This window comes from Nycticebus coucang, chromosome 24 (assembly GCF_027406575.1).
Source record: "Nycticebus coucang isolate mNycCou1 chromosome 24, mNycCou1.pri, whole genome shotgun sequence".
In the NCBI taxonomy this organism is placed as follows: Eukaryota; Metazoa; Chordata; class Mammalia; order Primates; family Lorisidae; genus Nycticebus; species Nycticebus coucang.
In genome coordinates, this window is record NC_069803.1 from 20,940,479 (window position 1) to 20,968,366 (window position 27,888).

At 39.7% G+C, this 27,888-nt stretch overlaps 1 protein-coding gene across 1 annotated transcript; it reads left to right on the forward strand.

The window, feature by feature from the left end:
• The first annotated feature begins 1,105 nt into the window (after positions 1–1,105).
• Positions 1,106–27,000, forward strand: ATP6V1B2 (ATPase H+ transporting V1 subunit B2). The gene is made up of 14 exons (XM_053578231.1): positions 1,106–1,316; positions 9,133–9,188; positions 14,354–14,452; positions 15,168–15,261; positions 15,386–15,463; positions 15,972–16,111; positions 16,432–16,533; positions 16,898–16,995; positions 17,550–17,673; positions 19,317–19,467; positions 21,221–21,303; positions 22,290–22,394; positions 23,188–23,317; positions 25,581–27,000. Exons 1-14 carry the CDS (start codon positions 1,181–1,183, stop codon positions 25,718–25,720), a joined length of 1,536 nt encoding a protein of 511 aa, XP_053434206.1. The 5' UTR covers positions 1,106–1,180; the 3' UTR covers positions 25,721–27,000.
• Positions 27,001–27,888: the final 888 nt, after the last annotated feature.

Sequence of the window (27,888 nt, forward strand, 5' to 3'; positions counted from 1 at the left end):
CACAGTGGCTTTCTAATGAACAAATACGGATGAGATCAAGTGTATTCAGGCTGATATGGTCAAAGACCTGATGGCTAAACACATCAGGATACTTGTGACGTTTCTACACTCACCTTCTGTTCAGTTTTTGTGTTATGCAATAGTCCTTCCTTAAAATGTTCCATTCTTTTGGCCTCTGGGAATGTAGTCTGGGTTGTCTCCAACTCTAATACCATTCCAAGTTTGATTGCAAGAATCTCTTCCTTTACCCATCTCCTAATCATAGTGATCCTTTCAAAACCTGGCTGTTAGCATTCTCTCCAGTTTGTCTCTTTTTAAAATTTCCGTAATACCAGCATGATAAGTTACAAATCTCCCCTCAGTGAAGCCCAGATATCATCTCCTTGCATATACACCCAGAGTCAAACACAAAGCATACATATTCTGGAAATTTCACAAGAAACTTAATGGATCCCGGAGCAGAACACCAGCAGAGTGCCACACCATAAAGAGCATCACATCCATTCAGTGGCTCAGGCCTCAGCCTGGCTGTCACCTTCCACCCCTAGGTAGTCATCCTGTATTACTTCCTGGCTTTAAAACAGTTTTCAGATCTGTCCCTATTCGTCTTTCACATCGATACCCTCACCCTAAACCAAGCTAGTATGTGTTTGCTGAATAGATAACGTGAGTGAATGAACTGGGTAGAAAGGTAGCAAAATGAAACAAACGATGACATATATAATAGTACCCTACGTTAATCACTGAATAGCATTATTGCATGTTTTTCAAAGTGGTTTTCACAGCTTGAGTTTTCTTCGTTCAACGTCATGAAAGCCTATTCGAAACGCACATCCTTTGACGACTTCTACGTGTTTGCTTGCCTTCCTCCCCGCTCCGGCCCCTCCTCTGTGTCTCTTTTCTCTCCTTTCCTCCTTCACTCGTGCCTTTCTCCCGCTTCCCTCTCCCCTGCCCCGGCCCGCGCCGCCCTCCCAGCACGCTGGTCAGCTCCTCCAGCCCGCGCGCCCCGCCCCGCCCCCGCGGAGCCCAGTCACGAGGCTGGGGGCGGTGAGGCGCGAAGGGGGCGGAGCGAGGCCCGGGCGCCGCAGCGCGCATGGGCGGAGCCGGGTGCGCGGGCCGCCCTGGTATATCTGCGCCTGCGCGGGGTCGCAGCTGGGCCAGTCGGGACGGAGGAGACAAGATGGCGCTACGGGCGATGCGGGGGATTGTGAACGGGGCCGCGCCTGAGCTACCCGTGTCCACTAGTGGGCCAGTGGTGGGAGCTCGGGAGCAGGCGCTGGCAGTTAGTCGGAACTACCTCTCCCAGCCTCGCCTCAGTGAGTATCTGAGAGCAAGATGTATTCCGTCTTTGCTCCTTAGCCTAGCCCTTTGCTCCCACTCACCTGCTTAGCCAGCGGGTGGGGGGGTGGGATTTATTTTTCCCTCCCGCTGTCCTCGCAGCCCTGACCCACTTGTCTCTCTCTACAAGGAGATTTGCGTGTGCCTTGCATTTCCGTGAGGTGGGCTGAGGGCAAGAGCGCCAGCGGGAACTTTTTCCTAGGCTTGGTGGGCTGCTTCTAGTCATTCCCTACCCTCTCCAACTTCCCCAGGCTGGAGCATTCTCAGGCGCTTCCTGTCTCTGAGGGCCGCTTCTTGTCACTCCGATCTTAATTTTCCCCTGGCTTTTTTTGAATGGCTACGGGTCGAGGCAACGCCCCTTCCCATCCATCCCATCTCGCTGGTGAGGACCTCAGGGCAGGTCTTGAGCTCCTGCCCGGGACGGACGGTGTAATGCCATCGCTGACGTGGTCAGGCCTCTCGTGGATGGAGGTCAGGCCAGCAGCCAGAGGGAGATGTGGCTTGTTATTCGGTGGAGGGGCTACTCCACAGGAGGACACCTAGATATCAGAGAACGCTAGAGCTGAAAAGTACTCTGCAGGTCACCTAGTCCAACAACCCTCTCGTTTTACAGGTGAGAAGCCTAAGGTTCCGGGAGGGGTAGGACTTACCAGGCTTCAGTCTCTTAATTACTGGCAGAGCAGGAACTAAAAATCCAGGTTTTTAAATTCCTCTTGGGTCTTTTTCTACCATTGCTTCTTCATTTACTGACCGGTTAACCAAACTTGGTTGAGTGCAAAGTTCTGTAGGGAAGTCAAGCAGCTTTGCCTATATATAGCACGTATGCATAGGCTTAAGTGTTGCAATGATCATAAAAAGACCTTAATAAACCAGTTTTAAGTGGACAGTTCAGTTCCAAAGAAATGGTTATTGATTACTAAAGAATTCAGTTGTGTAGCATCAGACCGCCATTCACAGCGTCTTGAGGAGCTGGGGATGAACCCTGGAAATAGACTTAAAAAAAAAAAAAATTGGAAAAGCACCTGACGTTTCCCCAGGTGGTGAGACTGCACTGGTTAGTTGTCAGAATGCCTGTTTGAAGGTGGCTCATTGGTGAAAAAAAAATTCAGATGAATGGTTTTGGTCTGGGAGATCTGAAGCCTGACTAATCCCATCCTGATCTGTCAGTGGGTCATGTGACAGCACTGCAGGGTGAGGAAGAAGGAAAACACATTTCTGTGGATTGCTGAGATGTGCTTTTTACACGGTGAATTGTTTGAACTGGAGAATGCCTGTTGGGGGTTTGTACTGTGTATGAGCTGAAGTACATATTTAAGGAAATTGACAGATGTTGCATTCTCATATAAACCTTGGCAGTAAATTTATGCCTAAGAAGGACAAATTTTCTTTTATGAATTGTGTTGTATTTGAGCAGAGCAGATGGACATTAATGGTGCAAAGCTTTAGGAAAAGGTTATAAGGGTACAGTAGTCCATTTCTGTTTAATTATTCCTTACCAACCCAGAGAATTTCAGCTGAATTCATAGTGTTTAACAAATACTCCATGATTAAGGCTGTAAACCATTGAGAGAGATGAATATGATTTCTTGACGTTCCCCGTGTGCCTAGTCTGTGGCTGAAGAATTTCTCCAGATGACATTAATCTTGGCAGAACTATTGCAGCATAGTGCTTAAAACTGAATCTTTAGAGGTCAGGCATCCCCAGTCCCTAGCATAATGAATGACACATAGATGGTGTCTTGTTGAATGTATGTATGACTTGCATTTAAATTGCTTGATCTCAGGGTTTAGTGGATAGATTCTTAACATGAATGGAATCAGTAGGGAGCTGAGTTTCCCTTATGTATCTCCGTTATTTGAAAAGCCATAAATGATGTTAGGGAGAATATTGAGCATAAAAATAAAAAGTGAAAACTTTAAAAATTAAAAAAAATGAAGCATAAATGATATGCTTAGGGTAACATATTACTGCATTTTAATATCTTTTTCCTATTTTGCCATATTTTATCTAGTTAACAGCTTTAATTGCTTCTGAATAAATATTGATCAATCTGTTAATTTTCGTAATTAAAGATTGATGATACCATCTAAGGTGATGTGTAATTATTTCCTGTGTGCCTTTTGAGTGAAGGAATGGAGTAGTAGTAGCAGTTCGCCTGTACACATTGGATCCTGTACAAAAACAGCTTCAGGATTATAGGACTGGTTACAAGAAATGGAAAAGACAATGTACAGACTTGAAATTAGGAAGTGATTTTGAGCAATTTAGCTGAATTTCTAAAGTCAGAAGGAATGAAAACTTGATTTTCTTGTATTAACCTGGATGGACGTGGAAGACATTATTCTTAGTAAAGCATCACAAGAATGGAGAAGCATGAATCCTATGTACTCAATTTTGATATGAGGACAATTAATGACAATTAAGGTTATGGGGGGGGAGCAGAAAGAGGGATGGAGGGAGTGGGGTGGGGCCTTGGTGTGTGTCACACTTTATGGGGGCAAGACATGATTGCAAGAGGGACTTTACTTAACAATTGCAATCAGTGTAACCTGGCTTATTGTACCCTCAATGAATCCCCAACAGTAAAAAAAAAAAAAAAAGAAAACTTGATTTTCTTTTAAAAGAAAAGACTCAAGAATAGAGATAGAGCTTGTGGATGTTATATATTTTGAATTTGGTGATCTCTATTTTTCCTGAGGTCCTAGGTGAACCTTAAATTTCTTACCTCATAAAACAGAGCCAGCCCCAGCAAAAAGTCAAATAAACTTTGAGTTCTTGCTTTCTTCTAGGACCTCTTCCTCAGTTTGACTTCATGCTTTCTTCTAGGACCTCTTCCTCAGTTGCCTACTGGTCAGGGTGTGGGTCATTACCGTTCTTGCACAATGGAAGATGACTGCTCTGGGTTTTTTGTTTTGCGAATAAGGTGGAGTCTTAGGGACTAGGATTCTTATTGTGCAATGGCTGTCGGATTTTCTCTTAGAATATTTCATAATCATTAAGTGGTGTTAGTAGTGTAGAACAATTCCTTATCCTGCTAGAGGAAGGGAATGTCATCTGTTAAAATTTGTGTTCCTTAAAATCTGTGTGGATTTTGGCTTTTAAATGTTAACTTTATAACTACTTATTTTCTACTTGATTGTGGAGAGTCAAAGGTTAAGACTTTTTGTTTGCAAGATGTGTTAAGTATGCAGTGTTAAGCATGTATCTACTGTGTTGTTAGAAGTTCTGATTGTTCCCCGTACATGTACCTGTGGACTTAAGTTCTTGTTCATTTGGAAATTTTCAAGAGAGGAGTGGTCATTATTTTAGTAAATAAAAATATTTAAGAACTTGTAAATGGGTTTTGTCCTTTTTTTATTGGAAGAACAACTTAATGTGTTTGACAGGTGGACTTTACACAGTCTGCTTTGGACTGTTAGTGATTAATGGTGAAGAAGGCTGGATACTGTTGAGGGATAAAAGGTAGTGTTTGGTTGTCATTTTCTCCAGTTGGTTTTCTTTGAGAATAGTTTTATATAAATATAGTTCGTGCAGTCCAAGAACTAGGAACTGTGTGTTCTCTGTATTTTCTAACTATACGGAGGAGTAAAGTCAGAAATGTTAGAGTCATAGAGTACCAACCTTAAGAATTAAAGAAAAATAAAACACATATAAGCCCGTACCCTCCATTTAAAAACAAATTTATCAGGGCCTTACTTTCCTATGTGTAAAGTGAGCAGCTGTCAGCTTTGCCTCCCCTGTTAGTCCATTTTCTATTGCTTATGATAGAATACTTGAAACTGGATAATTTATAAAGAAAAGGAATTTATTTCTTACAGTTCTGTAGGCTGAGAAGTCTAAGGTGGGAGAGCCTTTTTGCTAGTGGGGTCTTCACAGAGTCCTGAGGTGGTTCAGGGCATCATGGGGTGAGGGGACTGGGCATGCCAAGGTGCTGGCTCAGGTCTCTTTTCCTCTTTTTATAAAATCTCTCCCAGGATAACTCATTAGTCCCTGAATGAACTAATCCATTCTCGAGGACGGAGCCTTCATGATCTAGTCACTTCGTAAAGGCTATACTCTCAATATAGCTACATTGAGGTTGAAGTTTGAATCAGAGTTTCAGAGGGGATGTTCAAAGCATAGTGCTTAACCTCACAGTATTTTGTGAAGATGAAATCAGATAGCTTTGTAAAAACATGAACCACTCTCCAGATATAAAGTTTGGTAGTATTTTTGTTTAGTTTGTGTTATAACATTTATTAGGTTAGCTTTTATATTTCAGTTGAATTTAAAATAACCACATATAACCTCTGATTTGTATCAGAAGTGGTCTCTGTCTCATGTTTTCCGTGCTAGAAAACTGATGAAGCATCTCTGTCAGATCCTCCATTCTCTGCCCAAACACTTCCAGTGGCTGGAGAAAGATTGTTTTCCACTACACAAGGGAGTATTGCTTAGTGCATTATTAAAAATAGTTAAAAAACTATTTTTCATAGCTAAAATTCTAGACTCGGGCAGTTATTTTAGGTAACTTCACTTCATAATTCCTGTAAGTACAAGAGCACCATATCACCAAAGGGGTGGGGGGACCAGTTTGGTTTTAGAATTCAGGCTGCAACAAAATTAAAGAATAAGTGACTCTGGAGCCAGGACCCTATAGGTTCAAGTCCTTGTGCATATTGCTTACTTTCCCTATTCTGTTAAAACTTGGAATAATAATAGGTCCAAAGGCCAGGCGTGGTGGCTTAGGCCTATAATCCTAGCACTCTGGGAGGCTGAAGTGGGTGGATTGCCTGAGCTCACAGGTTGGAGACCAGCCTGAACCAGAGTGAGACCTCATCTCTAAAAATAGCCAGTTGTGGCAGTCGCCTGTGGTCCCAGCTACTTGGGAGGCTGAGGCAGGAGAATCACTTAAGCCCAAGAGTTTGAGGTTGCTGTGAGCTGTGACACAATGGCACTCTATCACTCTACCGAGGGTGACAGTGACACTCTGTCTCAAAAATAATAATAAGAAGAAGAAGTCCGGAGATTAAATGAGAACTTCTGACCAGTATTAAATGTGTGTTGGTGTTAGCTTGCAGGGTTACTTACTGGATTTTTTAAAGGCACTGTATACATTGTTGCAAATGTGGAGATTCTTGGTGAAGTAGAATCTTTCTTGTCTTCTGTGGTAGAAGTCAGCTGGATTCACTGTTTCCAGGAAAAGCTGTGACTTCTTTTTCTTGGTCATGCTTTTGCTCGTGACTGGTAAAACTTAGTAGTTGGGAATAAGCTTGAATTTTAAACATGAGATTCTGAAGCATTGTTGTAGATATTAGAAATTCAAAGGAGATGCAGTCTTGTTGAAAAAGTAAAGAACAGTTTAAGAACCTGAAAGATTTTATTGATGTTGCATTTCATTCAAAACAAAGCGGGTTCAGGGCGGCGCCTGTGGCTCAGTGAGTAGGGCGCCGGCCCCATATGCCAAGGGTGCAGGTTCGGACCCAGCCCCGGCCAAACTGCAACAGAAAAATAGCCGGGCGTTGTGGCGGGCGCCTGTAGTCCCAGCTGCTGGGGAGGCTGAGGCAAGAGAATCACGTAAGCCCAAGAGTTAGAGGTTGCTGTGAGCCGGGTGACGCCACGGCACTCTACCGAGGGAGGTACGTGAGACTCTGTCTCTACAAAAAAAAAAAAAAAAAAACAAAGTGGGTTCAAACCCGGCCCCGGCCTAACTGCAACCAAAAAATAGCTGGGCGTTGTGGCGGGCGCCTGTAGTCCCAGCTACTCGGGAGGCTGAGGCAGGAGAATCGCTTAAGCCCAGGAGTTGGAGGTTGCTGTGAGCTGTGTGAAGACATGGCACTCTACCCGAGGGCCATAAAGTGAGACTCTGTCTCTACAAAAAAAATAAAAAACAAAACAAAGCTTCTTATAAATCTGAAGACTAGATCTCCAACCCCACCCCATTAGATAAAGGATTGAAATGAAATGATCTGTGTTTTTATATTTCTGAAAACTGGATTTTGAGAAAATGTTTCTAGTATTCACTTTACATTTTTCTATTTAGCAATTTTAGAAAGTCATTGAAAAACAGAATGTTGGGAGCCCTTTAAAATGAGAACAATGAAATAATATTTGTAAGGATTGGAAGTGTTTTTAAGAGTATCAGATTATTTTAAAACAATGGGGAGGGTTTTCATAAAAATAGCAGGAAATGTGGTAAATGGAGTCTTAGGAGAAGATTAATCCTTTTATATTACCCTTCACTCTAGTAGCTTAATTTTTAAACTCGTGACTTGCCTTTTATTTAAGATTAAAAAAAAATCCTGTGGATAATTACAGGACAATTACTGATTTATTCAAGTAATTGATGTCTGGATAAAATACTTGGATGAAAATGTCCTGTTAGTATGAAAGACGGAAGACCTGGAAGTGCTTGCCTTCTCTGTCCCAGCATTTGTCCCAGGGCACTTGCTTCTTGGCCTTAGGCTGAAGGAATCATGGCTTTAGATTCCATAGTTCCTGCAGTGGACAGACTGGTTATTAAATGGTTTCCTCATTCTTGGGAGTCTATGTTTGTGCTGGGAACCTCTGGCCAACCTCATTATAAGACCTCAAAAGAAATCTAGAAAGTGAAAAATTCCTAGTGTGTTGAAAGTTTCATGTAAATTATTTTAAGCCTTATGGTAAGTTTTCTTCAGAAATTTATTTCATGTTTTTTTTTCTTTTTAGCTGTTTTGATTATGAAATTTAGTGAATTCTGAAATTGTCTGTTGGAATAACTTTCCCCTTAGCATTCTGTTTATGTGTAATTACCATTACTCTTGCCACACAGTGTAGGATTTGGGTAGTGCCTTGTAGAGAAGACTATTAGACCACCAGTTTATTCCTAGAGCATAGTTAGAGCAGCAGAAAATATCAGCCTCTAACCTGACAATGACATTTGACTCACAACCCTGGCTTGCTTTCCATTGCCCACTCCTTCTTTCACAAAGTTTTTCCCCCTTGTTTTTATAACTGATTAACTATGGCTTTTTACCTTGCTGGCTACATTTTCTTAGTTTCTGTCACACACACACACACCCCCCAGCTAGGGTGCAGTGGCATCATCTGGAGTACCATGGCGTCATCGTAGCTCACAGCAACCTCAAACTCGTGAGCTCAGCCAATCCTCCTGCCCCAGCCTCATGAGTAGCTGGGACTGCAGGCAGGTACCGCTGTGCCTGGCTAATTTTTCTATTTTTAGTAGAGATGGGGTCTTGCTCTTGCTCAGGCTGGTCATGAACTCCTGAGCTCAAGGGATCCTCTGCCTCAGCCTTCCAGGGTGCTAGGATTAAGGGTGTGAGCCACTTTGCCTGACCTTCCCTTATGAGTTTTATCACTTGTACTTAACGTAAGAATTCCCTTTCTCTTCTAATCAACTTAGCTAATCACCATGTCCTCCATAAAATATTCCCTTTTCTCTGTCTGGTGGGAACTGTTACTGTTTTTGCTGTGCTCCCACAAACCCTTCCTGCTCCTCCAGTGAGGAGAGCCCTTATCACATTCTCCCCACATGAGACTGTGAACTTTTGAGGGCGTGCAGAATCTTGTCCCTGTGTACCTTGTTTACATATCTTGGGTGCTTACAACAATGACGTACTCATAGTAAGGATTCAAAATGATTTGGGTTGGATGAGGGTGGGTTATGAAAAATTGTGTAGGCACAGGCATATTTTATAAGTTCATTGAAAAATGTAGCTGTTTGAGTTTCATATTATAATAGGTGTGATGAAGTAGAGAGATAATTTGGATCTTTGTGCTGTTTGGGTAAAACTGACTCTTCTTTTTCTTTCCAGCATACAAGACAGTATCAGGAGTCAATGGTCCACTAGTGATCTTAGATCATGTTAAGGTAATATCACCATCTGTTATAGTCTATTTATGTAGTTAAAACATGGCATTGAGTCTTGTTTAATACATTTTAGACTTTTCTTTTTTCACTTCAGATTTTTGCTGGGATTTTTAAGTCATTCTTGGGACTGTCAGTGTTGTTTTGGAGACAAGAGTTTTAGACTAAAAGTTGTTAAGACCAGATTCCAGCACTGGATCTGCTGTGGGATTGTCTGTGGCCCTGAATCCCTCATACAAAATCTAAAAAGGAAAAGAAAAGTTAATATTGCCTAACAGATTTATTAAGAGAAAATCAGCAATAATATTTATGAGCGTGTTTATATGGTATCTTATGGCCCTTGTAGACTGCCATGTGTTATAGTTCTTTTTTACAGTATTTATCTTATCTTTTCTGCTAAATTTTAGGTTCTTGAGTGAAGGAACAGTGTTACTTTTATCTTTGAGGGTTTGGCATTGCTATTCAAATAATGAATGTACAAGAACAGGTTATCTCAACAGCAACTAAAACCCTAAAGCTAAAGCAAAGAGAAGTTTTTACTTATTCTGTTTGTTGTAAAGATCTTTAGTTACATGGTTTTTTTCTTTTAGCCAGACTTATATAGATACAGAATTATAAACACTTATTATCTTAGAGAGAAATGCATAGGATATAATTTATAATTGCATAGTCTGGGTGCTAAACTTTTTGCCTGAACTGTATGATCAAAATACCTTCCAAGAAAGTAATTTATATAATATGCTTTCTAAAACAATAATTGTACATTGGTTGTTGGGGGAGAGGCACACAAAATTACTAGTTTGTTGAGAGAGGTTAGTGGTAGGTGTGTATGGCATGTGACTTCTCTGGAAATAGAAAATTCATTGAGAAGCATTTCTTAAAGAGCAAAGTGCATTGTCTTTCTGTTTAGCACTAAGAGAAACTTTATGTGTGACAAGGTACCCACCAAGTTTACTTCTTGGCCACAGTTTCATACTAGGCTGCAGATTGATTCGAAGCCTCAGTATGGTAAACTCAGACGTACAAGATTTATGTAGGTACCTACAACATTTTATGAAATGTTCCTTCATTAGGAAAATATTAAGAAGCTTTATTTCTCCCTTTTTTCTACATTCTTTACTAAATAAAAATTTTGCCTCATTTTTAAAATAAGAAATTTTTATATTAGTAAATGTATTATTGAAAAACAGCTCAGAAACTATTTAGTTTCAGTGGTATTAAGTGCTGAACTTTGCACAGAAAATATCATGGTGAACAATGAGAATGAGCCCTCCTTCCATGGAGCGAAGGGCAGTGGAGAAGCAGATAGACTGTAGACACAGAAATGTGTAATTAGGTAGTTCTCTGAAGGGTCTGGGAGGGCACCATAGGAGACAGTATTAGAGCAGACCTATCTCTGAAGAAGTAATTTTAACAGAGCTAAAAAAGCTTCATTACGTATTACTTGGGGGTGAGGTAAATAATTTTTATGTAAAATGGGCAGCGCCTGTGGCTCAAGGAGTAGGGCACCAGCCTCATATACTGGAGGTGGTGGTTTCAAACTCGACCCCAGCAAAAACTGGAAAAAAAAAAATTATGTAAAATAACTTTAGACTATGAGATTTATAGTGATTTCTTTTTCTTTGTTTTTAGCTTTTTTGTTTTGTTTTGTTTTGTTTTTTGAGACAGAGTCTCAAGCTGTCGCCCTGGGTAGAGTGCTGTGGTGTCATAGCTCACAGCAACCTCCAACTCTTGGGCTTAAGCTATTCTCTTGCCTCAGCCTCCCAAATAGCTAGGACTACAGGTGCCCATCAAAATGCCCAGCTATATCTATCTTTATATATATATATATGTGTGTGTGTGTGTGTTTTTTTCTTTTTTGGTTGCAGTTCTCATCGTTGTTTTATATATATATATTTTTTTTTTTTTTTTCTTTTTTGGTTGCAGTTGTCATCATTGTTGTTTTATATATATGTATTTTTTTGTTTGTTTTTTTCTTTTTTTCTTTCTTGGTTGCAGTTGTCATCATTGTTGTTTGGCAGGCCCGGGCTGGATTTGAACCCGCTAGCTCCCGTGTATGTGGCTGGCGCCCTAGGCACTTGAGTTACAGGCGCTGAGCCAAGCTTTTGGTTTTAACTTAAAACATATACAATCGGGCGGCACCTGTGGCTCAGTGAGTAGGGCGCTGGCCCCATATGCCGAGGGTGGCGGGTTCAAGCCCAGCCCCAGCCAAACTGCAACAAAAAAATAGCCGGGCGTTGTGGTGGGCGCCTGTAATCCCAGCTGCTTGGGAGGCTGAGGCAGGAGAATCATGTAAGCCCAAGAGTTGGAGGTTGCTGTGAGCTGTGTGATGCCACGGCACTCTACTGGGGGCAGTAAAGTGAGCCTCTGTCTCTACAAAAAAAAAAAAAAACATATACAATCAGGAATTGTGCGAATTATATCAGAATAGAAGATGAAGCCCTGCTACCAACTCATTTTATGAAGTTGGGTTATCTTGGATTTCAAAACAAGACAAAGAATAATACTAGAAAAGAGAAAAATAGCTATTCTCACTTAGAAACACAGATCCAAAGTTCTTAAATACAGTAACATGTTAGATGTTAGCGAAAATATCTGTATAAAAAAATCAACAAAAGTATAATGAAAGTAGAATTGATCCCAGTAATAACAAATATAATTTATTACTGGAAAACATACCAATGTAATTTTGCTCCTTCATTGATTAAACTAGAAAAAGTTTATGCTTTTTTCAATAAAGACAGAACAAGTATCTGATGTGATTACTTATTTCATTTTAAAAACTTTTAGAAAATAAGGAATAAAACAAACTTAACCTCTTAATGAGTATCCACCATAGTCTGCAGCAAACAGCATACTCACAAGACTCTGGGAATAGTCCCATTTAAATCGGTGAAAGGAAAACTGTTTCCTCTCTGCTACCGTTCTTAGCTATTTCATTTCTGACATCAGGTATATGAGTTTTTTCCTGCAACAATTCAGTTCTTCAGTGAACATCTATTTTCTGGTTTCCTACAATTTAACTTAGTTCTGACATTAACTGCCTTGAGTTGATGTGGACCCCGTGGGTTAAGGGATTATATTCCACAAGACTGACCCCACCTCACTTGCCAGTTGAAGATGGGGGGAGGGGGGTCCTCACATTACCCACTGCTACTGTCCAATTTGGCTGTAAATCGAAGATTCCCTTCTCAAGTTTGATAATTTGCTAGAATTTAGATTTGCTAGCTCACAGAACTCAGGAAAACAGTTTATTTGCTACTACAGATTTTTTAAAATGAGGATATATTAAAGGCAACAAATGAGTAGCCAAATGATGAGTTTGCATATGGTGATGTCCTGAAGGGTTCTGAACCTAGGCACTTCTTTTCCCATGGATCTGGGGTGACCACCCTGTTAGCACATGGATGCTACCTTGTTCTCTAACCCAGAAACTCTCCAAACCCCTTCAGTTAGAATTTTTATAGAGACGTCATTACCTAAGCATGATTGATCAAATAATTAGCTTGTGGTGGTCAAGTCAATTTCCAGTCCCTATATTCTCCCAGAGGTCAGGGGATGGGGCTGAACATTGCGACTCTCTAAACAAGTGGTTGGTTCCCTTAGCGACTGCCCCTCCCCCACAAAGACTTTCCAAAAGTCATTGTATTAACATATACCCTGGTGTGTTTGAAAGGGGCTTGTTATAAATAATAAAATGTGTTCTTTTCACCTTTATTGCTATTACTTGTATTTTAGGGCCTCTGGACAGGAGTAGGGATAAAGACCAAATATATATTTCTTACTATATCACAGTATCACAGTCAGGAATAAGATGACAATGCTAGTCACCATCATTATCCATCTTTTTGCCTAAAATGTAGCCAGTGCTGTGGGAAAAAGGAATTAGAGTATAAAGGGATTGAAAAGGAAAATGAACAAGTATAGTCATCTCTTCTTCCTTTTCTCCCCCCTCTTCTCTCCTCTCCCCACCCTTCTGTCTCTTCCTTCCCTTCCTTCCTTTTTTTTCTTTTCTTTTCTTTTTCTTTTTTTTCTTTTTGAGATACAGTCTGGCTCTGTTGCCCAGGCTGGAATGCAGTGGTAAAAATTAAATTTAAATTTAAAAATATAAGACTGACATATGACATAGATGGAGAAAAAGGATATGTTTTTATACTTTTAGGAAGATCATAACTTAACACAGTTCCTTTGCAGAGTTAATTTGGCAGAAAATGGAAGTGACTTGTATGTACCCTACCAAATCCCTTTGGGAAACTTTGGCACACTAATGCAAGGAGCCTCCTGCAAAACTGTTGATAGTAGCATTTTCTTGTTAGTGTAAATTTGAAACAACCTTGAACTCCATTTGTAGAAGAACAGCTGAATAAAATGTAGTATAGTTATTGGATTTAAACTGCGTCTGTTTTAATAGTGCCAGGTGTTTATGTATTCACATTTGAACATCCCTAAATCCAAGGGTCTCTATCTAATGATGCATCATAGTTTGATTGGCAGAGTTGTTTTTTTTCCTTATGTCACGTAAAATAGTGATACAATTTTAGTAAATTGTGTTGATAAGATTATGAACATGACAGTATGTCATGCTAAGCATAAAGCCGAGTTAAAACAAGTTGCAGAATGATATATTTTGTACATTGCCATTTATGTAAAGAAAAATACTAACCTATGTCTTTTGGAGACATGTATTTTAAAATAGTAAAAATGAATTAGAGGAATATATTATTAGGGTAGTTAGTTTAAGGGTGGGGCTTAAGCATTATTTTTTATCATAATAGTAATTATTCTTCCCCTGTCCTCTATACCCCCATCTCCCAGGTGATGACACACTCAGCGCAAAGAGCAAGCATTAGTTCCAAGTGGTGGGAGCACAGCTACAGATATTTGTAAATTTTATACCTTTTTATAACTTCAGAACTCTAAGATGTGTGCAGAAGAAAAGCAATAAAGAATTGCCATGTTTTCATGAATTTAAGATCTTCTCCCTATACTTTATTCTGCGTTTGCCAGTATATATGTTACTGACGTGTGTTCCAAGGACTTAAACTGCCTGAGAAAATTATAAACGGCATAAACTCTGTGTGTTGGAGATGGTTAAAGACAGAGCATATAGAGTAATTTGGGGAGCTTTTAAAATGTTGGTTGTCCATCCTTTATTTTTTCCTGCTTAGTTTCCCAGATATGCTGAGATTGTCCACTTGACATTACCAGATGGCACGAAGAGAAGTGGGCAAGTTCTGGAAGTTAGTGGTTCCAAAGCAGTGGTTCAGGTAAGTGCGATTTTAAAAACTTTGTCAATTGAACTGTTTCTTAACAGCAGACACGTAAAGAAGTACTACTTGGTTTTCTCTAATGATCATTTTATAAGAGTATTTGGAGGGTGATTACTGATTGCAGGGAGAAAAGAGTTGTCTTATTATGAGTTGTCTTGCTCAGAATCTGCCACCTGCATCCACTCTAGTCTAGTAACCCCTCTGGTAAAATAGTTTTTTGTTTGTTTGTTTGTTTGTTTTTTAATGAGTAAAATGAAATAGTAACATAGAAGGATGAAAAGCAGAGTTCATTGATTATGGGATGAAACTGAAACCGTATCTAAGTCTGTTCCTTTACATTGTCTCTGATAGTTCCTGGTTTTTAACGTTAGCTCATTATAGGAAATGATAGTGTTTTCAACTAACATCTTCCCCTAAAAAATAGTCTAGCGCTGGGGTTGGCCAAATTTCTATAAAGGGTCACCTAACTTCTTTTGCATATTTCTTTTCTTTATTTTTATTTTATTTTTTTAATAATTCTTTGAAAATGCAGAAAACATTCTTAGTTTGCTTATGGAATTTGGCTCTGCAGGTGGGACCCTTGGTCCAAGATTGACAATTTGGTTCATGACCATGAAAGTTTCTTTGTTCATTTTATTTAAAATGGTATACATTTATGTATTTTACTTTACAAGGGCTGAATACCCTTCTGATTTATTCTTTTTATTTATAGGTATTTGAAGGTACATCAGGTATAGATGCCAAGAAAACATCCTGTGAGTTTACTGGGGATATTCTCCGAACACCAGTGTCTGAGGATATGCTTGGTAAATTGATATTATTATTCATTCTGAGCAGAGATCTGTTGCCTTGTGAACATATTTCATAACGGTGAAAAAAATTATGAGTATTTGAAGGTCTGTTCTGTACTGTTTTGTTACTGTTTTACAGGTCGAGTATTCAATGGATCAGGAAAACCCATTGACAGAGGGCCTGCTGTACTGGCTGAAGACTTTCTAGATATTATGGGTAGGGGCAGTAGTTGGATTTTTGTGTTTTGCAGAAAACAGCCTCTATCTATCTTGCACCTTTGCCAGATAGTGATTTTTATGATGCCATTTTTAAGTAGATAACTAATGTACTCCATGTATTATAAATTATTTTACAAATTAATTTTTCCTAGAAATTATCTTAAAATCTTATGTAATATCTTAAGATGTTATAAAGTATCTAGGATACAGCTGAAGTGAATATGGTTATAATGACTTTGAAAGTAGGATTTCTCTCTTTGCTATACTTTTATTTCACTTTAGGAACTTGATTCTGCTATCATATGTTTTATGAGTCAACAAAAGACTAAAGGAAAAAAATTATTTCAACTTCCATATTTCAAAAGTAAACCGATTTTTTTAAGAGTAGAGAGAAACGGTTTATGCAGTTCTGGACTTCTGGTGCTTTTTCTTTTAAATTAATTGGATTTCTAATTCAAGAATACTGTGCAGACATATTGAAATTTTCCCTTTTGGAAATGCATTAGGTCAACCAATCAATCCTCAATGTCGAATCTACCCAGAGGAGATGATTCAAACCGGCATTTCAGCCATAGACGGCATGAACAGTATTGCTCGAGGGCAGAAGATTCCTATCTTCTCTGCTGCTGGGTTACCACACAATGAGGTGAGAAGTAGGATCTGAAATTTAGCAGGGAAGAATTTCTCAGTGCATCACTGTTAATGAGAAATAAAGGGTTTTTAGAATAAATACTTAGTGTTCTTGTTTGTATAATCCAGTTACCTTGAATTTTTATCCACACATACAAATGTCTTACACATACGCTTATCTTTACAAAAAGTACAAAATAGTTTTGTTGGATAAGTGTCCTAAATTCTCCCCATTTCATTTATGATTATAATTTCAAAAAGTTAAGGATAAAAGTTATTTAAGTCATAGCAATGCTGTTTTAGATTTCAACTCAGTTCTCTTACAATTTTCTTCAGATTGCAGCTCAGATCTGTCGCCAGGCTGGTTTGGTAAAGAAATCCAAAGATGTAGTGGACTACAGTGAGGAAAATTTTGCAATTGTATTTGCTGCTATGGGTGTAAGTACAGGTTGTTTTGTTTTGTTTTAGTATGGCACATAAAATTCATTGCTTGCATTACTAGAACAGTGAAGTAAACTGCACATATATAATTGAATTTATCTCTAGGTAGAGAAGTTGCAGCTTGGCATTTTTACCAGACTAAGACTTAAAATTTACCATTTTAGAAATCTAAAATTTAAGTATAAATATGATATGTTTGTGTTCCAAGCAGGTTCTTTATTCTATTGGCTTTTCTGAATTTGGGGTTGGGGGTGCTTGAAACTTTAAAGGAAGGAACAATTTAGATCTGTAGCTTGATCTTCATTAGAGTAAATATTGAGCATTTTTTTCTCCCACCACTGATGAAGTTATTCCTGTTTAGGTAAATATGGAAACTGCTCGTTTCTTTAAATCTGACTTTGAAGAAAATGGCTCAATGGACAACGTCTGCCTCTTTTTGAACTTGGCTAATGACCCAACGTAAGTAGAGCTATTTCTTTTTGTTCACCCAGACTCAGAGTCAAAACTGTACTGTACTTAAGATGAGGGAGAGGTAAGATGTGATGAAAACATGGCCTGGGAATGAGGTGATCCTGTATTTAAATTGCACCCGTGCTTCTTGTTCTTGGTAGCTATTGCATTGGGCAAATTGCTTAGGCTCTGAAGCTCGTAAAATGTGACAAATATTTGTCTCATTTGTTTGTACATTAAATGAGATCATACATGTAAACTACCTAGCACACAGTTGATACTCAGGAAATAAGTTTTTTCCTTTTTCCTGAGAAATCTGGCTGCCATTTCTTCCTTCTCCCCTTCCCTCCCTCAATCTACCCTGCCCCCAGTTTTGAGAAGTTGTGTACCTCTGAGAAATTACGGAGCATTTATAAAATAACTGTCTTACTTAAGACTTTTTAATGTAAAAGATAATCTTTTTAATTTATTTAAAACTTTAAATTAAGGTTATACTATTATTTCCAGATCGTTTTGGTTTTGGCTGGTTTCAGTGACCTAGGACTCAATATGTTCCCTTTCAGGATTGAAAGAATTATCACACCTCGCCTGGCTCTAACCACAGCTGAGTTTCTGGCATACCAATGCGAGAAACATGTGCTGGTTATCCTGACAGACATGAGTTCTTACGCTGAAGCGCTTCGAGAGGTAACTTCTTTCTTTTTTCTTTTCTTTAATTAAACAAAGTGGGTTAATTTTCAGAGCTATCTTGTCTCTTTGCAACTTTTCTTTTTTCTCTAATGTCATTTTTTAAAACTCATTACACATATATTAGTAGAATACCTTAATTAGTCAGAAAGGAAAATACAACTTTTCTGTCAACTTGTAGAAGCGATTACAGGATGGAATTTAAATTATTAGCCTGCTTATGATACTGACATTGTCTGCATGGATTAAGGGCTGATTGTCTAAGGGAGAAAATGATACAGGCTATTCAGGGACTCTCCCAGGGAATTCTGTCTTAACTCTTTAGAATTCCATTTTTGTGATGTTAATATTTAAATAAATAAAGACCATACTCTGGCACTTCTCTCTTCAGGACTTTTTTGTTTAGAAAACTTATAAAACTGTTTGTTTAGGAACAATATTAAGATCTAGCAGTTATTATCCAGATAATATAAGTTACTGAAAGTTTGGGTAAGTTAACTCCTTTAAGCACATAAAAAGGGAAAAGAACTTCTGAAGAGACATGCTAGATTTCCAGCTTCTTAAAATTCCCTGAGATCTGTCACCATATCTCACTTTGGTATATTACTGTTCAGACTAACTCTGGCAAAAGACTATTTTTTTCTCTCATCCGTCAAAGACCAATACTTTTGTAAAATATAATAAAAATTAGTTATTAGAAAAGTGAAAAATTCTAAAAGCTGTACAATCTGCAAACTTAGATTTTTAAATTATTATTAATTCCAACAAGACATAAAATTATTCTGCCACGTTGCCCTACAGTTTCTAAGTGCTTGTTGTGCCTTCTCAGTATCTCACTGCGCATTGGTAACGGCTGGTCTGTAGACCACACTTCGAGCACGGCTGCTACAGTGCACGCTTCCAGGTACGAAGGCAGCACGGCTGGTCTGTAGACCACGCTTTGAGCACGGCTGCTGTAGTACACTCTTAGAGGTACGGGAGCAGCATTTAGATGTCGGATTTAATCACACTTTAGGGTTCTTGTTGATGATAGGTTTGTATGTGTGCTCATTTTCCATTATGCGTGTCTCTCTGGAGAAAAAGACTGCTCATTATTACTGTTACCTTACCCAGTGTAATGGACTGCTGGCTTTGTGATTTTGGGTAACTGGCCCTTAATTCTAACTGTAAATTGGGGATACCAGCCTTCCTCATAGGGTTGTTGTGAGAATTAAATTAAATAACGTGTGTAAGGTACAACAAGTGATTCCTGGTGTACATTTCCTTCCCTTTTGACCCTTTTGGGATTAGTTTACATAAATATGGCTCCACAGCATGAAAAAATCTGGAAACTAAGAATCTTACCCCAGTTGTAAAATTAACTTCCTTTGATTTATAAAATTGCAAGTATATTTTCTTATTTTGAAAATTTATAGTAATGTGATTTTAACAAAAATCTTCTGGTCCTCCACTGTCAACATTTTTTGCAGAGTGTTTGAACTTAACATTGCTAAGATATTTTTCTAAATCTCTTAAAGACAGTATTTAAAATGAACAGGACGAGATGTTCCACTTAATAATTTGGCAAGTTCAAACAAACATGTTCTCACCGAGCTTTGCTTACTGTCTTCTGGTCTGTGATGTTCTCCTTGACTTACTGTTAGGTTTCAGCAGCCAGGGAGGAGGTTCCTGGTAGACGAGGCTTCCCAGGTTACATGTACACAGATTTAGCCACAATATATGAACGTGCTGGTCGAGTGGAAGGTAGAAATGGCTCGATTACTCAAATCCCTATTCTCACCATGCCTAACGATGGTAAGTGTGAATCTTTGTGTTACAGCAGACATAATTATCACAAGGATTTTAATTCTAAAATTAGAGAAGACCACTGACCTTTTTGAGTTGAAATTCTTTCAAGAGCTTATCCTCTAAGAGTTTAGCTAGTTACATGTGCTTAAATATATTTTTTCATTAACAATAATTATCATTATCTTTTTGTGGAAGAAGAGCAATTTTCTTCTTAATTTAAATTTTTTTTTTTTTGTAGAGACAGAGTCTCACTTTATGGCCCTCGGTAGAGTGCCATGGCATCACACAGCTCACAGCAACCTCCAACTCCTGGGCTTAAGCGATTCTCTTGCCTCAGCCTCCTGAATAGCTGGGACTACAGGCGCTCACCACAACGCCCAGCTATTTTTTGGTTGCAGTTCAGCCGGGGCCGGGTTTGAACCCACCACCCTCGGTATATGGGGCCGGCACCTTACCAACTGAGCCACAGGCGCCGCCCCTTAATTTAAATGTTTAATTTTCATTTATTAGGTACTATTGAGTGCCTGCTATTCTGATGTAGGAAAGTTTTAAAAATAATTTATGGTCTCTCCTTAATGTAATCTCCTCAGCCTAGTTGGGGACTGAGTATTTAATATATTATGCGCCAGTAATTTAAGATGGCTTATGTTAAGTGCCACATGGAACGTACGGGTAGTAAATGCCACAAGACTAGAGAGGGTCTTTAACCAAGAGCTGGTTAGAAATGACTTTCTTTTACTGTGTCTCTAAAAGCACATGGTGCAGTGCCTGTCTGTATGGGTGCTGAGGGTGGCTCCTGGGATGAACTGTTCAGAATTCCTCATATTATTGCCTTTTTCTCCTTATTTCAGTTTTTAAAAATCACTTTTATATTTTTTAAAACAGCAGTAACTTGCTATAATTGAGCTCCTTTTTGAGTGCTTTATAAATATTCCCTTGTTCGATCCTCGTAGCAACTTTGAGGCAGGTGCTGTCATCTGGGCACAGAGAGCTGAACTAATTCATTTCAGGAAGTGGTAGGCTTAGGACCCAGAAGATCTGAGTTCATACTTGACTCTGTTCTCTGCACTGCCTCGGACATGAAAATGACTCATTCTAAGGGGGTAGCTACAAACTTAGGTAATTTGACAGACTTCAAGTGCGTTGCTTTGCTGGGTGACTCCTGGGGTGGCCGGCAGTGCTGGGCTACTTGTCTTCATCTGTGTCCTTTGCACGGTGACATGTTGACATCCGTCTGAGAGAGCTCATGGATCAAGAATGCTCTTTCAGTATACATCAAGTTGGCAAATTTCTGTAAGGTAATTTTGTGTTTCAAATAGAATTTTACTTGTATTTGGAGGCGAGAGCAGGTATCTAGGAGGGAGTGTTTTTTGAGTTTAGCCATTTACTTCATAGTGCTTTCGCATCTCACTGCTATACCACACAAATTAAACTGCCAGTACAGTAGCCACTAGCCATGTTTGGTTATTTTAAGTTCAAATTAATTAAAATTAAATACAATTGCAGATAAGTTTCAGTTTTATTAGCCATATTTCCAGTGTTCGTTACCCACACTTGGCTGGTGGTCACCATATTGGACAGCACAGACGCAGATATTTCCATCCTTACAGAGAAGTATTCTAGTAACATTCTTCTGAGTAACACTGCATGGTCTAAGCAGTACAGATCTACTTCTTAAGAGTTTGTTTCCATGAGATAGCACTCTAAAACTCATAAACTAAGAATGCCGTGCTTAACATCCTCTGTCTTGCTCCGGTAGATATCACTCACCCCATCCCTGACTTGACTGGCTACATTACAGAGGGGCAGATCTACGTGGACAGACAGCTGCACAACAGACAGGTATCTGACACTCGGCACTGCCCCAGAGCTCGCAGGTCTCTCCTCTCTCGCATCGTTACTCTTCAGTGACTTTGATTGTGCCGTCAGGAATTATTTTGCTCAGAATATCAACTGAATTGTTTTTAATATGGGTATAAAATCATCATTTCTGGTGTGGGGAGAGTGCGAGAATTAAAAATGATCATTTTTTTTTTATTGTGCCTTAAAACGGAGTCAGTTACCTCCACATTTTGGGGTATTCCATTCCATAATGGTATATCTGCCAATCTGATTATTAATAGAAAAACAAATTTTTGGTAGTTCTGTAATAGGTGCTTCTTTTAAAACCAGCTTTTGTTTATTTTTTTGAGACAGAGTTTCACTTTGTTACCCTTGGTAGAGTGCTATGGAGTCATAGTTCACAGCAACCTCAAACTCTTGGGCTCAAGCGATCCTCTTGCCTCAGCTTCCCGGGTAGCTGGGACTACAGGTGCCTGCCACAGTGCCTGGCTGTTTTTTAGTGGTGGGGTCTCACTCTTGCTCAGGCTGCTCTTGAACTCGAATTCATGAGCTCAGGCAATCCACCCACCTTGGCCTCCCAGAGTGCTAGGACTACGGGCGTGAGCCACTGCACCCGGCCCTAAAATCGGCTTTTAGATGTAATACTCGTTAATCTTTTCACTTGGGTTATGATATTTTGAGTTAAGAGTTCAGAAGACCATTTAAACTTGCTCATGTGATAGTATCTGCCAGTTGAAAAATGTTTTTCAAAATAGTCTTGAACTATTTAGTAAATTACGATTTTTTGGATTTGATCTTTTTAAGAAATACCATGCTGTAAAGTATTTCTTACTATCTTTTCTCTCCAGGAAAAGATACTCGAATTCATGTAGAAAACAAATGTAGCAGTTTTATGTGATTTAAGGGGGTAATAATGGGTTTCAAATGCTTCTTTACTAGTAAAACTCAAATTTTATACTTAAATTATTTTTTTCATTCTACCTAAGATTTACCCTCCTATTAATGTGCTGCCCTCACTATCACGGTTAATGAAGTCTGCTATTGGAGAAGGTATGACCAGAAAGGATCATGCCGATGTCTCTAACCAGCTGGTACGTAGGTTCTCCGAATGGTGTTTGGAAGAAATGAATACCTTTCTCGGTTCATTCTTTCTTCTGCCTTAATACCTCTTGTCTTTCTCCCTTACCATTTTTCTCTCATCCATGTAGAATTCCAGTGTAGGATTGAAGTAGAAGATACCTACTCATTAATTAGAACCAAACAGTCTTTTTCTCATAAAGATAGATGTTGATAATCAATATTAAAAATAATACGCTTGAAACCCGTGCGTAATGCTATATAGTTTCTACATACAAAAATAAGTAATCAGGTGGTTTTAATTTTTATTAGTAATTTTAATGGTAAGTGTAGAGAATTCCTGAAAGTATACTAATGTATTTCTGCTTTAACATACTAAGCAATCAGTAAGAGATACAGTTTTTACATGAAATCCTTAATTTTTATAGTAATGAGATTGTACATCAAACACAAATAACACAATTTGTCATTTCTACAGTAGAAATGACAAACCTACTGATAGCACAGATATTTTTCCTGAGTGGAACTTCAAGGTAGATTTCTCCATGGTTTGACTGTGAGTTCTCAATTTCAAATGCTCTGTGAATTGTAAGCTCATTGACGTATTGAGGAAGTGTATTTTTTGTAAGATGTGTCCTGAATGCTGAAGGCTCCTTTCCAAGGTTCTGGTACTTTCATATTAACTTGTGTGACTGTGCACATTCTTGTCTGTGTGAGGAACACTCAGCAGCACGTCTGTCTATCCCGAGTTACTGTCTGCATGTGTACAGTCCTCTCTCCATTCACGTGTGCCTGTCTTCTCTGTAGTACGCTTGCTATGCTATTGGGAAGGACGTACAAGCCATGAAAGCTGTAGTCGGAGAAGAAGCTCTTACCTCAGATGACCTTCTTTACTTGGAATTTCTGCAGAAGTTTGAGAGGAACTTTATTGCTCAGGGTAAGATGACTATCATTTTTCTTACAAATATACAAAGCCTCAGGTAGTTTTGAAGACTTCTTTCCCAGTTTGAGAGAATTTACATTGGTCTTTCTCCAGTATCCCTGTGATTAGGGAAGGGGGTCTTCCCACTGCCTGTCATAGCTCTGTCTTCTGAACCACTTGGGAAGGTCTTGTCCTTCCAGGTATTTGGCTGCCATCTTGTTTTTTTCCTCTCTCCCTCGTGCTTCTGAAACTTGCGTCCAGCTGGCCTTCTGCCGCCTTACTGCCAGTTGTCCTTCCTCATCAACTTCTCAGCAGCCATCTCTCTTGCTTCGGGGTTGGGACTTTTCTGAGTCATCTGTTTTCATCTCCCTTTCCCATCTCTTACCTTCCTGCTCCTTACTCAGTTACCTGATTGTTCTGTACGTTTTCTCCCATTGCTGACTTTTCCATGCTGGGGGCTGCTATGTTAGTTTCTTAGGATCCCCCAGCTCTGGCTGCCTTAGGGATGCCATTCATGTTCCTGCCACCATCCTTCAGGCTCAGGGTGGCCAGAACCGAAGGCTTTTCTCAACTCACCCGCTGAGCAAGGCCACAGTAACCTCAGCATTTCTATCTCTGAAACGATCATTGTCCTGACTAACCTGAGCTCAATAACTGGGTTTTTGTTTTTTTGTTGTTGTTTGTTTTTTTTTGAACCAGCCATCTCCGGCATATGCGGCCAGCGCCCTAGTCCTTTGAGCCACAGGTGCCGCCCAAATGGGTATTATTCTCAACCTCCTTCACTTATTCTCCAGTTATTTATGAGTTTGCATTGTTTAAGATATCTTACCCTATTCTGTTTCATTCCCATCATAATACCTTAGACCATTGTTCCTCAAGTTTTAGTATATTTTGAATCAACCAGGGATCTTGCTAAAATGCAGACTCTGATTCAGTAAAGGTGGAGGAGGGCAGAGACTGTATTTCTATGGGTGACGTTGAAGCTGCTGGTCTCTGACCACCGAGTCAGACCATACTCGGAGTCTAGCAGCCTGGTCTAGCTGTTGTCCCTTCCATCGTTTGGCTCTTGGTTAGCATCTTGACTAGTCTCCCGACTCCCAGTACACCGCTGCCTTGCTAACTTTATTACAGACTTTATTGGTTCTCCCTCTGCTAAAAATGACCTGAGATGGTTTCCCTTGCATGGCATATGTAGTGTTTCCCAGGTGCTTTGCTTGATCTCTCCCGTCACCCTTTGGGTAATTACAGCATATGTGTTTACTTTGGAATAATACATCAGGCTGTACACCTAGGATTTGTGTACTTCTCTAGTTATATAGTGCATTATTAGTATTAAAATTTCAAAAGTATACATGATTGTTGGTTTTTTTTTTAATGCAGAAACTCAGTATTTTAAAAATAAAAGTAGGGTGGCACCTGTGGCTCAGTGAGCAGGGCGTCGGCCCCATATACCGATGGTGGTGGGTTCAAACCCAGCCCCGGCCAAACTGCAACAAAAATAATAGCTGGGCATTGTGGCAGGTGCCTGTAGTCCCAGCTACTGGGGAGGCTGAGGCAAGAGAATCACCTAAACCCAGGAGTTGGAGGTTGCTGTGAGCTGTGATGTCATAGCACTCTACCAAGGGTGATAAAGTGAGACTCTGTCTCTAAAAAAAAAAATAAATAAAATAAAAATAAAAGTAAAATTTTTCTCTAGAAGAAAGCCCAAGAACTCAACCCACTCTTTCTTGATTCCCTAGTCAAACAATAAGATTTATTTGGGGGATGAGGGTGGTTTAGCTATTAGAAATAATTACAACAGGCTTGGGAAGCACAGGCCTGTGCACGGGTTCAGGGGCTCCACTGTCACATAAGGCCTTGTAAGGTCTGTACTGGTCTCTTCAGATTCTGCCTTTTCTGTGCTCTTTTGTTCAAGAGAGACGGCTTTTCTCACTGATCTCTGGACAAACACAGTCTAGTTTCCATTGTTCAAGGATTCTACTCAACTGTCAAAACCCAGATCAATCCTCCACCCCCCCATGTGTGCTTGAAAACACAGCCCCCGTCCCCAGACTCCTGATTTCAACTCCTGGCCTCTCCCTCTCCCCTCAGTCCCTGTGGTACTTTCTGTTTGTAGCCTCGTCACCACATTCAGTCCCATTGAGTCTTGAGAATCCCAACTTTGTTTCTTTTTTATATTAAATGCTGACACTCTAGTCATATAGCACAGTAAGTACTGAGTTAACACTGCTAAGTTGAAAGCCATTTGCTTTTATTAAATCAATCTCAATTGTTTAAGGTCCTTATGAAAATCGCACTGTGTATGAGACTTTGGACATTGGCTGGCAGCTGCTCCGAATCTTCCCCAAAGAAATGCTGAAGAGAATCCCTCAGAGCACCCTGAGCGAATTTTACCCTCGAGACTCTGCCAAGCATTAGCTGCCACTTCATCGCTGGCTTGGTCATCTTGTGAAATTACTGGTTCTGTTTTATTTCTTTCTTTCACATTCCCCCATTCCCCACCTTTGTGTTGGAGTTTACCGTGTTACCCTGTAATTAAAAACAAAGACTAGGTAACATATTGTGCCAGTGTTGCAATGTTTTAAACTGCTAACAGACTTTAAAATATCCGCTATTCAGAAAAGCTGGGTTTTCAGTGTTTTGTTTAAAGTAGCTGCAGGGATGGAGTTTTCTTATTCATGTGTGTATTTGTACATAGTGGTGTAGTTAGTTACACAATCATGTCCTTATTATTTGGGTCTCTTAGACCTTTACTTCTCAACCCCCTTAAGAGTTTTGCTCTGAAGTTGTAAGGCTTTGCTCTAAATTAGGGGCAAGATCAGGCCTGAAAGAAATCTCTTTTTGGAAGAACCACTGACAGGCTCTTTCCTGAGTGTTCTTCTGGATCATTGTGCCCCCGTGGGTCTGTGCTGCTTCTGTAAGCAGCTGGTTTTTACTGTCTGCGGCTGTTTCCTAGATAATGTCTAGATTAGCAAAAGGAGTTTCCTTTTCCTCTTCCATAGTAGGCAGTGGGAGCCTGTGTCTTACTGACATTTCTCCCTCTGAGTGACAGAATCATGCAACTTTTTCATAGCCTGCATTTACCTGATAGCAGTAAGATGCCTTCTCTTGGCGACCCTTCCTCAGTTTACATGCGGAGGAATCACATGATTAAAATAACTAATAAAATTATTTGAGGTGCAAAAAAAGAAGAAAGAAAAACCTGTATCTATTTTACCTTCTGTTGTGCTAACAGTGGTTTAAGTTTCTAAAGCGTTTACCAGATGCTGAAGGCAAGGTGGGGAACAAAAGCTCTTACGTTTATGGATATTTTAAACTCTGTTAGAGCAACCTTTGGAAAATCCCCTTGGTTCTGCTTTCTGACCTCTTATCTTTTCAGGGTAATCTTGTGGCACACGTGATTGCATTTAAAAGCTTTAGAGTTTTACTGATTTCTGCTCCTTTCTGAAGTGAGCCCTGAGCTACCTTCCGTGCAGTTCTGCCGTGTCTGCTGTTTGGTCTTTTGTGTTCTTTGTCACTTGGACTTGGGTGCAATGGCAACTTCCCTACTCTGTGCATTCCATCTTTCAAGTTGTGTAAAGTTCTTCACTTTTTTCTCTGAGGGTCTAAGGGGCGTGGGGAGTCAGCATGATTATATTTTAATGTAGAAAATGTGATATCTGGATATAAAATGAAAATAAATGTTAAATTAAATGGAAGTTACCTGGAGCGACTCTGTATCTTCTAATCAGAAAAGCAACAACAATTCAATATATAATAATGCATCTCTTCAATTCACAGTTGCAAGCATCAGAAGCAGTGTTGTGAGCCCCTCCCCCTCCCCCCAGTGTTGTAGGGACGTGGCCCATGTCTTATACCTTCTGTCCTCCAGGCTGCGTTTTCAGGCTCTTCTCAGTAATACCTCTTACCACATGTTGTGGTTTGATTCTGGGGCAAGAGTTCTGTGAGTGCCCCATAGCGTTGTGTGAAACATTTTTAGGATCTCTAGAACCTATCTGCTATGAATAAAAGATTGTAAATATGGCTTGGCACCTGTGGCTCAAGCCGCTAAGGTACCAGCCACATACACCTGAGCCGGCGGGTTTGCCTGCCCGCCAAACAACAATGATGGCTGCAACCAAAAAATAGCCGGGTATTGTGGCAGGTGTCTGTAGTCCCAGCTACTTGGGAGGAGGAGGCAGGAGAATCGCTTGAGCCAGGAGTTGGAGGTTGCTGTGAGCTGTGATGCCATAGTACTCTACTCAGGGTGACAGCTTGAGGCTCTGTCTCAAACAAAAACAAACAAATCAAAAAAAAAAAAAAGATTGTAAATATAAAATGAAATATAACTTGAAAAAAGCCAAAACTTGTTTCACATAAAATCATAAATGCCTATCTGGTATCTAAAGAAAACCTAGACAAGGCATTGTGGCTCACACCTGTAATCTTCACTCTTGGGAAGGCTGAAGCCAAGAGGTCAAAACCTGCCTGAGCAAGATAACAAGACCCCAGTCTCTACAAAAAAATAAGAAAAACTAGCTGAGCATTGTAGCATGCTTGAGCTGTAGTCCCAGCTACTTGGGAAGCTGAGGCTGCAGGATTACTTA

Coding starts and splice junctions, on each gene's coding strand:
- ATP6V1B2 (XM_053578231.1), top strand. CDS start 1,181: ATGGCGCTACGGGCGATGCGGGGGATTGTGAACGGGGCCGCGCCTGAG. Junction 1,317..9,132: donor CCTCTCCCAGCCTCGCCTCA/GTGAGTATCTGA, acceptor TTTTCTTTCCAG/CATACAAGACAGTATCAGGA. Junction 15,262..15,385: donor AGTGTCTGAGGATATGCTTG/GTAAATTGATAT, acceptor ACTGTTTTACAG/GTCGAGTATTCAATGGATCA.